Source organism: Phyllostomus hastatus, unplaced genomic scaffold (assembly GCF_019186645.2).
Source record: "Phyllostomus hastatus isolate PE091 unplaced genomic scaffold, TTU_PhHast_1.1 phas_scaffold_501, whole genome shotgun sequence".
Lineage (NCBI taxonomy): Eukaryota > Metazoa > Chordata > Mammalia > Chiroptera > Phyllostomidae > Phyllostomus > Phyllostomus hastatus.
In genome coordinates this window covers 15886713-15900687 of record NW_025334033.1, presented here as the reverse complement: position 1 = coordinate 15900687, position 13975 = coordinate 15886713, and the positions used below count along the sequence as shown (strand labels likewise).

At 40.0% G+C, this 13975-nt stretch overlaps 1 protein-coding gene across 1 annotated transcript in view; it reads right to left on the bottom strand.

Moving 5' to 3' along the window:
- The window catches only part of GALK2 (galactokinase 2), a 120228-nt gene that overhangs the window by 47601 nt on the left and 58652 nt on the right, over positions 1-13975 (bottom strand). Inside the window, exon 6 of the mRNA XM_045822329.1 lies at positions 687-785. Within this exon, the coding sequence (XP_045678285.1) occupies positions 687-785 (99 nt within the window). The remainder of the gene's footprint in view (positions 1-686; positions 786-13975) is intronic.

The window sequence follows — 13975 nt, the reverse complement described above, 5'->3', positions numbered from 1 at the left end:
AAAAATCCAGGTATTCTGGGAAAATAGCCAAGCCTGTAGGAATCCAATGAAAAACTAAGAAAAGATTTTAAAGACATGTCTGCTTCCACTTTGGAGATGGGCAGTTTAAGACCAACAACCCAAACCTCTGCTCTGCCTAAGGGAGGTGATAGCCAAGGGGAAGTGGTATCCAGCTAAGGAATTCATTCCTGGGTTACTGTCAACATTCTTTTCCTCGCCACTAAAGCCCCAAAAATGTTGACACAGAAAAATGATACTGAAGAGTAAATTACAAAAAGAGGGGTTGTGAATATATGTGGTAAGAAAAGTAACATTTGGGTTTAAAACCAACATGAAAATGCCATGAGATGAAGTGATTTGGAACAAGAGAAGGAAAAGAGGTCTCAATAACTAGGGAGTTGAGAAATCTCATCCTAACAATGAATTAGAAAAAAAAAACCTATGCACAAGAGGAAAACAGACTTGAGGTACCATTCTGGAAGCTTAAGGGAATGGAGATCAACATGAAACAGAAGAGGTGAAGTGGTGGTAGCTGTGAATTACAAAGAAGTTGGGAAATACAACCCCACAACAGAGTTTAATAGAATAAGCTGCTCAAACCAAGCACCCTGGGGATCTCATAGCCTTCCTCTCCAGGTGAACTTCCCCTAGCTGATACTCCTCCCAAAGAGCTCAATGCCACCTACGGTTCCTTCTTCTGCAAGAAATGATATGGACTGGTCCATCCCTCCTCCTTCGGTGCCAATATAACGCTCACTCCTGGCGCAGATTTCCGCAAGTTCCACCTGAAAAAGTAAAATTGGTTCGCACCGTGAGTACAATCATAATCTATTTTTCATTCACTTCTTATTCCAGACATGACAGATAGGTTAGCCAGCTGTGAACAACTGAGAGCAGTTGCCTGGAGCTCTGTGTTAACAACTCCAAGACTACCATTGAGCTCAGTAGGGTCAATTAATGCCTGCTGTGGGATGGAAGGAGATAATGACCATGCACTCCACGTATTCACTACCCCTACTGACTCCACAGGGCAAGCAGTTTCTCTCGCCTTTCTATTCGCTCCATCCCTCTCTAGACTGTTATCACCAAAAATCTCATGTGGGCACTCATTCATTTCTGCCTCAGCTCCCCTTATAATCTGACAATGGACATTCCACAGTCTCCCCACAGTCAAGGTGGGTTCATCTGACTTTATTTCCCAGTCCAAAGTAATGCTGTCTCTGTCACATTTCCATTAAATGTAAGAATCAGAACCAGTGTCATCTTACCAGATATATCTTCACTACCAAGATAAAGAGGACCAGAATACGAACACATTTCTAATCCAAATTGAAAATGTCAAAATATTTGTTTAAGAATCTTCAATGGCTTCCTATCAATTAATTAAGTTCAAACTCCTTAACCTAGCATTCCAAAGTCTTCCAAAAATTGTACAGCCAGTGTGTATATGTGTACCACTCTTTTCCAGTTAGATTTGTCTCCTTTGCTATTTCACACATTAAGTCTTTCTCTCACATAAATCCTATTGCCATTCAATACCCAGCTTACTGGCTGTCTACTATAGGCAAGTCATTGGGCTGGCCACTCAAAGGGTGTCATCACAGAGTGTCCCTCAAATTCCCACTATAACATCCCCTTACCCTGAACTCCTACAACATAGTGAGTACATCTATTTACTCACTCTACTATTCATTCATTCATTCATTTTTTTCTTTCTCCTAAGACTTGATCCAGGCCCTATTTCTCACCTGTTTTACTGGAAGATCCTCCTCATTCTGAAACACTGATATGGTCATCCCTTGCCAATGCCTTGATGCTCAGACTCCTCAGCATGGCACACAATGTCTTTAATAACTTATCCCTTGCTCACTTCTCCAGCCTGCTCTGCCACCCCTAGCCCAGTAAACCCTAAGCTCAGACCAGCAGGAATACAGAACAAATGCTATTCTTCATCACCCCCAGGTTCTCTCACCTTTCAGTGCCTTTAAAAGTGTGGTTTTCTGCCCTTGTCACTCAGTACTCCTCTGTCTAGGATCTCCCATTATTATCAGTATCAATTTAAGCATCACCTCCCCTGCAGCCCACACCACCACCCAAATCCACACACACCACATAACCTCTCCTCTGCACTCCCTGTAGTAACTTTATTCTCATTTATCAAACCAGGCTTTAAGTGTTGGTTTCTTGTCTCTTGATCCACCAGGCTATGAGAGTCCACACAGTGCCCAGATCAGAGCCCATGTAACTAACATGACTGAATCACATAGTGTTTATTATTGGTCTTTAATCATGTCTGGTTTCAACAACATCACATTTCCCCAAAACACTGTCAGTCCTACTAGACACAAATAAAGTAAGTGTTTCTTTTGTATCCCCTACTTCACACAGTGCTGAGCACACAGTAAATATTCAATGAACACCTGCTGCTTTCACTTTCTGAGAAAAGCTGCCCCTAAAGCTACCTGACAGAATCTGTGTTATATTCCTTGTTGGTCATGTGGATTCACTAACATTAACTTTGCCTTGTGACACAAGGTAAATTTGGAATTTTGACATAATGGGCATTGCATGTGGGCAGCTGACAACACAGAACCAATGACCTGTCCAAAACAGGCACTTGGATTTTAAAATGTAAATGAACAATAAACCCTGGTGAAGAAGTTCATGCAGCACTAAGTGAGGAATGACAAGACCTGGGTTCCCACCTAACTGTGACCCTGAGCTAATGTGAAAAATCACACCAGACACAAACCACAAGAACAGCCACATTTACATGCAGTTTATTTGCTTTGTGAGCATTATCTCCTTAGGCCTCCAAACAACACTCTGCTTACCCTCATTAGACAGATGAGGAAAATGGGTCTTGGAACACATAACAGAAAATGAAGGAGCCGGCAACTGAACCTCATCTGCGTGACTCCAAAGCCTGTGTTCTTTTTACATTGGACTTCTCTCCCAAGCCCCACCCCTGACAAATGGAGATAACAACTTTTCTTCCCACTACCTCCAATGGGTGTGCAATGACAAGTGAGATCACCAAAATTTAAGTATTCTCCCTCTTAGGAGGAAAAAAATTGAAGCGTCAAGAAATATATAAGCTTATTGTTTAATTTTATTATCAGATTTTTTAAATTATTATTCAAATATAGTTGTCTCCATTTTCCTACCACTACTCCCTCCCACTCTACCCACCCCCACCAACCACACTCAATCCTACCCCCCTTTGGCTTTGTCAATGTGTCTTTTAAACATGTTCCTTGATGACCTTTTCCCCTTTTCCCCGTTATCCCCTCCCACCTCCCCCTGGTTACTGTCAGTCTGTTCTTTATTTCAATGTCTCTGGTTCTATTTTGCTTGCTTGTTTGTTTTGTTGATTAGGTTCCACTTATAGGTGAGATCATATGGTATTTGTCTTTCACTGCCTGGCTTATTTCATTCAGCATAATGCTCTCCAGATCCATCCATGCTGTTGCAAAGGGTAGGAGCTCCTTCTTTCTTCCTGCTGCATAGTATTCCATCATGTAAATGTACCACAGTTTTTTCACCCACTCACTTACTGATGGGCACTTAGGTTGCTTCCAGCACTTGGCTATTGTAAACTGTGCTGCTATGAACATTGCAGTGCATAGGTTCTTTTGAATTGGTGTTCCAGGATTCTTAGGGTATAATCTCAGCAGTGGAACTGCTGGGTCAAAAGGCAGTTCCATTTTTAGTTTTCTGAGGAAATTCCCTACTGTTTTCCACAGTGCCTGCACCAGTCTGCATTCCTACCAACAGTGTACTAGGGTTCCCTTTTCTCCACAACTTCGTGTACACATGTTTGTTGATTTGGTTATGATGGCCATTCTGACAGGTGTGAAGTGGTATTTCACTGTGGTCTTAATTTGCATCTCTCTGATGATTAGTGATGCTGAGCATCCTTTCATATGTCTATGGGTCCTCTGTATGTCCTCCTTGGAGAAGTGTCTGTTCAGGTCCTTTGCCCATTTTTTAATTGGGTTGTCTGTCTTCCTGGAGTGGAGTCATGTGAGTTCTTTATATATTTTGGAGATGAAACCCTTGTCTGAGGTATCATTGGCAAATATATTCTCCCATATAGTCAGTTTCCTTTTCATTTTGCTGATGTTTTCTTTAGCCATGCAGAAGATTTTTATTTTGATGAAGTTGCACTTGTTTATTCTTTCCTTTATGTCCCTTGTTCCAGGGGACATATTGGTGAAAATACTGCTGCATGGAATATCTGAGATTTTCCTCCCTATGTTCTCCTCTAGGACTTTTATGGTGTTGTGACTTATATTTAAGTCTTTTACCCACCTTGAGTTTATTTTTTTTTGTATAGTGTAAGTTGGTGGTCAAGTTTCATTTTTTTTGCATGTAGCTGTCCAGATCTCCCAACATCATTTGTTGAAGAGCCTATTTTTACTCCATTTTAGGCTTCTGCCCTCCCTTTGTTGAATGTTAATTGATCATAGAGATTTGTGTTTATTCCTGGACTCTCTATTTTACCACTTCTATTTAACATAGTATTAGAAGTCCTAGCCACAGTGATCAGAGAAGAAAATGAAATAAAAGACATCCAAATTGGAAAGGAGGAAGTAATTGTCACTGTTTACAGATGGCATAATAGTGCACATAGAAAACCCTATGACTCTACCAAGAAACTACTAACCTAATAAGTGAATTTGGCAAAACAGTGGGATACAAAGTCAACATTCAGAAATTTAAGGCATTTTTGTACACCAACAATGAAACATCAAAAACAAAAATCAGGGGGAAAAACATCCCATTTGCTATAGCAACAGGAAAAATAAAGTACCTAGGAATAAACCTAACCAAGGAGGTAAAACACCTACACTCATAAAACTGTACAATGCTGAAGAAAGAAATTAAGAAAGACACAAATAAATGGAAACACATACTGTGTTCATGGATTGGAAGAATTAACATCATCAAAATGTCCATACTACCCAAAGCAATTTATAGATTCAATGCAATCCCTATTAAAATACCAATGACACATTTCACAGATATAGAGCAAACATTTCAAAAAATTTTTATGGAACCATAAATGACCCTGAATAGCTGCAGCAATTTTGAGAAAAAAAAAAACAAAGTAGGAGGGATCATAATACTTGGTATCAAACTATAGTACAAGGCCACTGTAATCAAAACAGTCTGGTACTGGCATAAGAACAGACACATCGATCAATGGATCAGAATAGAGCTTATTATTTTTTTAAATCTCTTGATGCGTAGCAACATCTGTATACTTTAATAGAAACAGGATGTTAATTTTTCCAGACTATCTATGTAGACAGAATTCAAAGGGACCCCATAAGTCATCCATATCTCTGTGTCAAGGAGAGTCCACCACCTGCCAGGGCTGTGGACATCCCACACCTCGCTGCTTACCTCTCACAGTGAAGTCTAACAGATAGAGCCCATGACTGGACAGATAATATCCAAGAATTCTAAGTGTAAGGAAACAAAAAGAAAATGACAGTAAGGAATTTGAAACAAGAAAGAATGGATGACTCAGTTTTCCAGTCCCTCACCCCCATAATGCATGAAGAATTCAGTAGTAAACACAGAGGAAAGAAACCAGTGCCAGAAGATTCCATATCTTGGTTAAAGTCCCAACTCTCCTGCCAATTAACTGTGTTACCTTAGATATATTGCTTATTTTTTTCAAGTTTCCATTTCTTCATATATTATTAATAATAATAATCGTTTTATCAGGTAAGGTTTTATGAGCACTAACTATGAACCAGGTACTACTCTAATTGTGTGGCATGAATTATATACTTCTCACAATGACCCTATAAAATAGTTACCACCTCACATACAGATGAGAAAACTGAGTGAGCTCATAAGCTAAAACTAGGCTAGTAATTACTAAAGCTCAAATTCCAACTGTCTAACTCCAGAGACCATAGTGTTAATCACCACGCTACATTCCATTTGTTTGTGTCTTCCTTGATTTCCTTCCTCAGTGTTACGTAGTTTTCTGAATACAGGTCTTTTACCTCTTTGGTTAGGTTTATTCCTAGGTATTTTATTTTTCTTTTTGCTATTTCAAATGGGATGTTTTTCTTGATTTCTGCTTCTGCTGTTTCATTGGTGGTGTGCAGAAATGCCTTTGACTTCTGGATATTGACTTTGTATCCTTCTGTTTTGCCAAATTCATTTATTAGGTCAATCAGCTTTTTGCCTGAGTCTATAGGACTACATTATCATGTCATCTGCAAACAGTGACAGTTTTGTTTCCTCCTTTCCAGTTTGGACGCCTTTTATTTCTTTTTCTTGTCTGATTGCTGTGGCTAAAACTTCCAGTACTATATTGAATAGAAGTGGTGAAAGTGGACAGCCTTTTCTTGTTCCTGATCTTAGCGGAAAAGATTTTAATTTTTGCCCATTGGGTATGATATTGGTTGTAGGTCTCATATATGGCCTTTATTATGTTGAGGAATGCTCCCTCTATTCCCACTTTGCAGAGTGTTTTTATCATAAATGGGTGCTGTACCTTATCAAATGCTTTTTCTGCATCTATTGATATGATCATGTGGTTTTTGTCTTTGCTTTTGTTTATGTGATGTATTACATTTACTGATTTGTGAATATTGAACCATCCTTGCATCCCTGGAATGAATCCCACTTGGTCATGGTGTATGATCTTTTTAATGTATTGTTGGATGCAGTTTGCCAGTATTTTGTTGAGGATTTTAGCGTCAATGTTCATCAGCGATATTGGCCTGAAGTTTTCTTTCTTTGTTGTGTCTTTATCTGGTTTTGGAATTAGGATGATGTTGGCCTCATAACAAGAGTTTGGGAGTCTTCTATCTTTTCCAATTTTTTGGAATACTCTGTGAAGGACAGGGGTTAGCTCTTCCTTAAATGCTTTGTAGAATTCTCCTGCGAAACCATCTGGTCCAGGGGTTTTGTGCGTTGGGAGTTTTTTGATTACTGCTTCAATTTCTTTTGCTGTTATTGGTCTGTTCAGGCTTTCTGCTTCTTTTTCATTGAGTTTTGGAAGATTATATTTGTCTAGAAATTTGTCCATTTCACCTAGGTTTTCAAATTTCTTGGCATACAGTTCTTCACAGTAATTTCTTACAATCCTTTGTATTTCTGTAGTATCAGTTGTAATCTCTCCACTTTCATTTCTGATTATGTTTATTTGGGTCTTCTCTCTTTTTTTCTTGATGAGTCTGCTTAAAGGCTTGTCAATTTTGTTTATCTTTTCAAAGAACCAGCTCTTGGATTCATTGATCCTTAGAATTGTGCTTTTAGTCTCTATGTCATTTAATTCTGCTCTGATCTTAGTTATTTCCTTCCTTCACTTGCTTTGGGCTGTCTTTGTTGTTGTTCCTCAAGTTCTTGTAGGTGTAGGGTTAGGTTGTTTGTTTGAAATATTTCTATCTTTTTTTAGGTATGCCTGTATCACTATGAACTTCCCTCTCAGGACTGCCTTCGCTGTGTCCCATAAGTTTTGGGTTGTTGTGAGTTCATTGTCATTTTTTTCCAGAAACCTTTTGATTTCTTCCCTAATTTCATTCTTGACCCATTCATTGTTTAATAGTATGCTATTTAATCTCCATGATTTTGAGTGTTTTGGGTTTTTTCCCTTGGGTTTGGTTTCTAGCTTCAGTCCCTTGTGATCTGAGAAAATGCTTGGTATGATTTCAATTTTCTTGAAATTGTTGAGGCTTGTTTTGTGTCCTATCATGTGGTCTATCTTTGAAAATGTTCCGGGTACATTTGAAAAGAATGTGTATTTAGCTTCTTTGGGATGGAGGGCCATGTATATATCAGTTAAGTCCATTTCATCTAGGGTACTGTTCAATGCCACAATATCTTTGTTGATATTTTGTTTGGAAGATCTGTCCATTTTCAACAGTGGGGTATTAAAATCCCCCACTATAATTGTGTTGCTGTCAATATCTTTCTTGAAGTCCTCTAAGATTTTCTTTATGTATTTGGGTGCTCCTATGTTGGGTGCATATATATTTACAATGTTTATGTCTTCTTGGTGGATTCTTCCCTTGAGTATTATGAAGTGACCTTCTGGGTCTCTCTTTATGGACCTTTTTTGGAAGTCTATTTTGTCTGATATGAGCATTGCTACCCCGGCTTTTTTTTTCCTGTCCATTTGCTTGGAAAATTTGTTTCCAGCCCTTCACTTTCAGCCTGTGCAGGTCTTTTATCCTGAGGTGGGTCATGTTTTCTTATCCATTCAGCTATTCTATGTCTTTTGATTGGAGCATTTAATCCATTTACATTTAAGGTTATTATTGATAGGTACTTATTCATTGTCTTTTATGTACGTGTGTTCCTCTCACTCTCTCTCTCTCTCTCTCTCTCTCTCTCTGTCTCTCTCTCCCTCTCTCTCCTCTTTTCCTTCCTTTCCTTAAAGCAGTACCTTTAGAATCTCTTGCAGAGCTGGTTTGGTGGAGGTGTATTATTTTAGACTTCTCTTGTCTGGGAAGCTTCTTATTTGGCCTTCTATCTTGATTGAGAGCCTTGCTGGGTAAAGTAGCCTTGGTTGCAGACCTCTGGTTCTCATTACTTGGAATATTTCTTGCCATTCTCTTCTGGCTTGGAGTGTTTCCATTGAGAAGTCATCTGCTAGCCTTATTGGAGCTCCCTTGTATGTTAGTTCCTGTTCCTCCCTTGCTGCCTTTATATTCTCTCTTTGTCTTGAAATTTTGCCATTTTAATTATGATGTGTCTTGAGGTGGGCTTCTTTGGGTTCCTCTTGATTGGGACTCTCTGTGTGTCCTGGATTTGTGTAACTTTTTCTCTCATCAAATTAGGGAAGTTTTCCATCATTACTTTTTCAAATAGGTTTTCTATCCCTTGCTCTTCTTCTTCTCCTTCTGGTATCCCTATTATACGGATATTATTATGTTTCATATTGTTTTGCATGTCTCATAATCCCTCTTCATTCTTTCTGAGCCTCTTTTCCTTTTCTTGCTCTTTCTGGGTGTTTTTTTTCTACTTCGTCCTCTAGCTCGCTAATCCAATCTTCTGCTTCATCAATCCTGCTTTTCATTCCTTCTACTGTGTTCTTCAGTTCAGAAATGGTATTCTTCATTCTTCTTGGCCTTTGTTGATAGTTTCTACTTCCTTTTTCATGTTGATATAGTTTGCAGTGAGTTCATTGTAGTTTCCCTGTAGCTTCTGGTAGCTCACTGTGAGTTCATTGAGCTTCCTGATAATCATTGTTTTGAAGTCAATATCTGATGGTTGAGTTGCCTCTATTTCATTTAGCATTCTTTCTGAGGCCTCCTCCTTTCCCTTCATTTGGGGATTGTTTCTTTGTCTTTTCATTGTTTGTGAGACTCTTTTTATTAGCCTCTGTTTCTTAAATTGATCTGTTCTGGTTCCCTGCGTTTATGGTGTGAACTTCTGTGGTAGAATACCTGTGAGATTCCATGGTGCAGTCTCCTTCGTGTATCCTGGTGTTCACAGCTTCCCCCTACTCTTTTTTATGATCAGTTGGAGGAGTAAGGTGAAATGGTTTAAGACAGCAAGACAGTATTCTATGATATTTACAATAGTAGCAGTAGAGAAGAGATGGGAGATCCTTTGGCTATGTATAGTGTTAACCATGATCTTCCACCCTACTACCCATGTTTTAAAAAGGATGGAAAGAAGATAAGACTCTTGTCGGAGAGGAAAGGATTGTTAGTTGGATCTAGAAAGCTGTGAGGCTGTGGGAGGTCAGATTCTGAGGTAAGGTGGGAATAAAGATTAGTAAATAGGAGTAGTGTATAAAAGAATAGAAACAACCCCCACAATAATAGAGTTCAGGAAATTTCAAAGTGGCCTGAGATCTGGGAAGTGTGTTGTGTAGTATTTACAATTGTATGGGCTAGGTCTTATTTACAGTAATATTAAAGCAACAATCATGTGGCAGAATCTATGAGATCTAGAAAACAAGAATAAGGAGTATAGAACCTTGAGTGGTATACTAATGGTACACAAATGAAGGACAGTAAATTATCAACACACTGTGACTGAGATAACAGGGGGAACCTATCAAATGACAGTATAACCAGCCAAGCAAAAAGATTATACAGAAAGAAAAAGAATACCAAAATACTATTAAAATAAAAAATGTCAGAAAAGTGAGCAAAAGATAATACAAATTTCCAGTAACTTGCAGGCTCAAAAAAAAAGGAAAAAAAGCAGAAGATGTAATGCAGGAGAGATAAATTTGGAATGGAAGGAATAGCACTAGGATGAACAGAAGAGAAACATAAGGAATTGAGAGATATAAAAATAATAAGAATTAAAAAATAAAAAGTTACTTAAAAAACAAAATAAAATCAAACAATCAAACAACAGCCAGAAAAACAAAAGAAAAGAAAAAAAAACCTCTTGTTGGTTTCTAACTGGCCAAACCAGTTTTTCTGGTCTTGCTGGCTTCAGCAGGCTGAGGGGCGATTGGAAGATTGGAATGCTTTCCACTCTTCCCAGTCAGTACTCAGTCTCTCGAGTACTGTCCCCAGCGCTAGCTGGAGGCTCTCCCCAGAGCCGATGTGATGCCTTCTAGAAGGACCCTGGGTGTGGGTATGGGCGCTCCAGAGCACACTCTCTGGAGCTCACTGCTGCGGTCTGCTGGGCTCCAGGGCCCACAGAGCACCCATGTCTTTTCCGGATTCACAGTGTAAGCTCTGGAGATCTCAAGGGCTTGTACCCTTCCTCCAATTTCCCCGCTGCAGGCTCCAGGAACCCACAAAGTGCCGCATCCTTTCCAGGTTCACAGTGTGAGAGTTGGGAATCCTGAAGGGGTGCACGCTCCCCAAAGTTCACCACCGCAGGCTGCAGAAACCCACGAACACCCGTGCCCTTTCCTTGTTCAGGCCTGTGGGGTTTGGGTCTTTCACAGAACCACACTCTCACCGGGTTGGGAGCGCGGGCACTCAACCGCCCCTGGTTGAGCAGGCTGGGGGCACTCACCTTCCCAGGGCTATGTGTGGGTACTCGAAGCCCCTGTGCGACTATCCCTCAGTCTCACTGCCCCCTCTGTGCCTTCAAGCAACAAGGCCTCCCCTGGTGCTGCTCAATCCTTGTTGTCCGGGGAGGGAGTGGTGACTCCACTCTCCCGGGTACCCTGAGGCAGAACCAGGAGCACCAGGCCTGGGGGCTGCAACCTCCCTGGTCCCAAGCTGATCCACGGGCTCCTATTATCCTGAAGCAGTCTCCCTACCATCTGGTCCTTCAATGTCCCCTACAATTTTTGATGTCCTGTTTTCATAAATGTTGCAATATCGTAGGCCCCTCGCTCTGTTCCTCTGCGGATCCACGAGTTTCTCTCCCAGGCATAGAGGAAGGGGACTACACTCCTTCCAACAACGCCGCCATCTTCGTACCTGGAGTTTTCTTAATAAGCTAAGCAGACAAGGAAGAATCAGAAGAAAAGGAAGCTAACAAATGCCAAATGTCTTCCAAGTCAGACACTTCAGGGTATTTTATATGTACTATCTTTTTTAGTCTCCAAATAAGGCTGAAGTGTCAGAATTATAATTGCTACTTCATAGTGAAGGAAATTGAGGGACAGAAAGGTCAATAAAATAACCTAAGAGTCAAAACCAGAAAGGTCTGGCCTCCAGCCTACCTTGTTCCCCTGCCTCCAGAAACAGAGGTTGGGCCTAGATACTGCCCCTGGTAAGCAACCCAAGATATCTGCATTCCTGAAGTAAACATCCTTTCTGTTAGAATAAACATAGAGTTGACCCCAGTCTTAGGATGCACACATTTCTGAGTCATCACAACTTTATTTTGTCCCCAGGTTTAAAAAAAAAAAAAAAAAAAAATCACCTTCCTAGATGGTTTGATGTCTGGGGCTTTCCCATTATCCATTGCCAAATAAAATCCCAAACATCTCCAACTTAGAGTGACCTCAATATAAGACTGACATTTTGTATGATTTCTGCAGCCTAATAATAATAATAGTTGCTAACACATTGAACAAATACTGTTCTAAGCACTTTGCATGTACTGTCAAATTTCAAATCCATGAGGGAGTTTTTTTAATTACTAAATGCATTTTACAATAAAGAAACTGAAGCACAGAGAGGTCAAGCAAATTCTTCAGCTAGTAAGTGGCAGAGGCATGATTTGAACTCATAGTTTTGGCTCTATGTTTTTGACCATAATGCTATTCTTTATACCCAAAAGGAACAGAATTTTGGGGGTGGAACAGGATCCCAAAATTCATGAGCCCCCAAAAGTCTTCCCTGCATCCATTTATCTTTCTAGAACTTAATTTAACCCCTTTCATTGCTTAAAATTCCAAAAAGGAAAGAAGGAAGGAAGGAAGGAAGGAAGGAAGGAAGGAAGGAGAAAGGAAAGGAAAAGGAAATGAAATGAAATGAAATGAAATGAAAGAAAAAGAAAAGAAAGGAAAAAAAAGGAAAGGAGAAAGAGAGGAAGAGATGGCGGTGTAGGCAGACATGGCTCACATTTTCGCACAACCACATCAAAATTACAACTAAAATTTTGAACAACCATCACTCAGAACCATCAGAAGCTGAGTTGAATGGAAGTTTGACAACTACAGAATCAAAGAAACCTCATCCATCCAGACTGGTAGGAGAGGCACAAACCAGAATGCTCTGGTCCTACATCCATGTGTGGTGGATAAAAATTTGGAAGGCATATCTCGGGAGTGAGGCGTCATAGCCCCACACCAGGCCCCCCAGCCCAGGGCTCCAGTGCCAGGAAGGTAAGTTCCCACAACTTCTGGCTGCAAAAACCAGCGGGGATTGAGTGCGTGGAAGAAACTGCTACAGCCCCAAACAGTTCTCCTTAAAGAGCCCACATATGGATTCACCTACTCAGACCCCAAAACTCCAGAAAAAGAGCTAAATGAAATGGAGAGAAGCAATCTATCAGATGCATAATGCAAAACACTGTTTATAAGGATGCTCAAGGAACTTAGTGAGGACCTCAAGAGTATAAAAAAGATCCAATCAGAAATGAAGGGTTCACTAATTAAAATAAAGAATAATTTACAGGGAAACAACAGAGTAGATGAAGCAGAGAATCAAATCAATTATTTGGAACATAAGAAAGCAAAAAACAACCATGCCAACCAACAAGAACTAAAAAGAATCCCCCCAAATGGGGACAGTATAAGCAGCCTCTGGGACAACTTCAAGATGTCCAACATCACAACACAGAGGTGCCAGAAGGAGAAAAGAAAGTGCGAGAAATTGGAAATCTATTTGAAAGAATAATGAAAGAAAACTTCCCTAAACTGGTGAAGGAAATAGACATGCAAGTCCAGGAAGCACAGAGAGTCCCAAACAAGATGGATGCAAAGAGGCCCACTCCAAGTCACATCATAATTAAAATGCCAAAGGTTAAAGATGAAGAGAGAATCTTAAAAGCAGCAAGAGAAAAGCAGTTAGTTACCTACAGGGGAGTTCTCATAAAACTGTCAACTGATTTCTCAAAAGAAACCTTGCAGGCTACAAGGGATTGGCAAGAAATATTCAAAGTCATGAAAAGCAAGGGCCTATGACCAAGATTGTTCTACCCAGCAAAGCTATTATTTGGAAATGAAGGGAGGATAAAGTACTTCCCACACTAGGTAAAGCTAAAGGAGTTCGTCACCAAACCATTATTATATGAAATGTTGCCCTGGCTGGCGTAGCTCAGTGGATTGAGCACAGGCTTGTGAACCAAAGTGCTGCAGGTTTGATTCCCAGCCAGGGTACATTCCTGGGTTGCAGGCCATAACCCCCAGCAACCGCACATTGATGTCTCTCTCTCTCTCTCTATCTCCCTCCCTTCCCTCTCCAAACACAAATAAATAAAATCTTTAAAAAAAAATAGCCACTGTATTTTAAAAAAAAAAAAAGAAAAGAAATGTTAAAGAGACCTATTAAGAAAAAGAAGATCAAAAGTACGAGCAATCAAATGGCAAAAAATACATATCAACACGAATCTAAAAAACAAACTA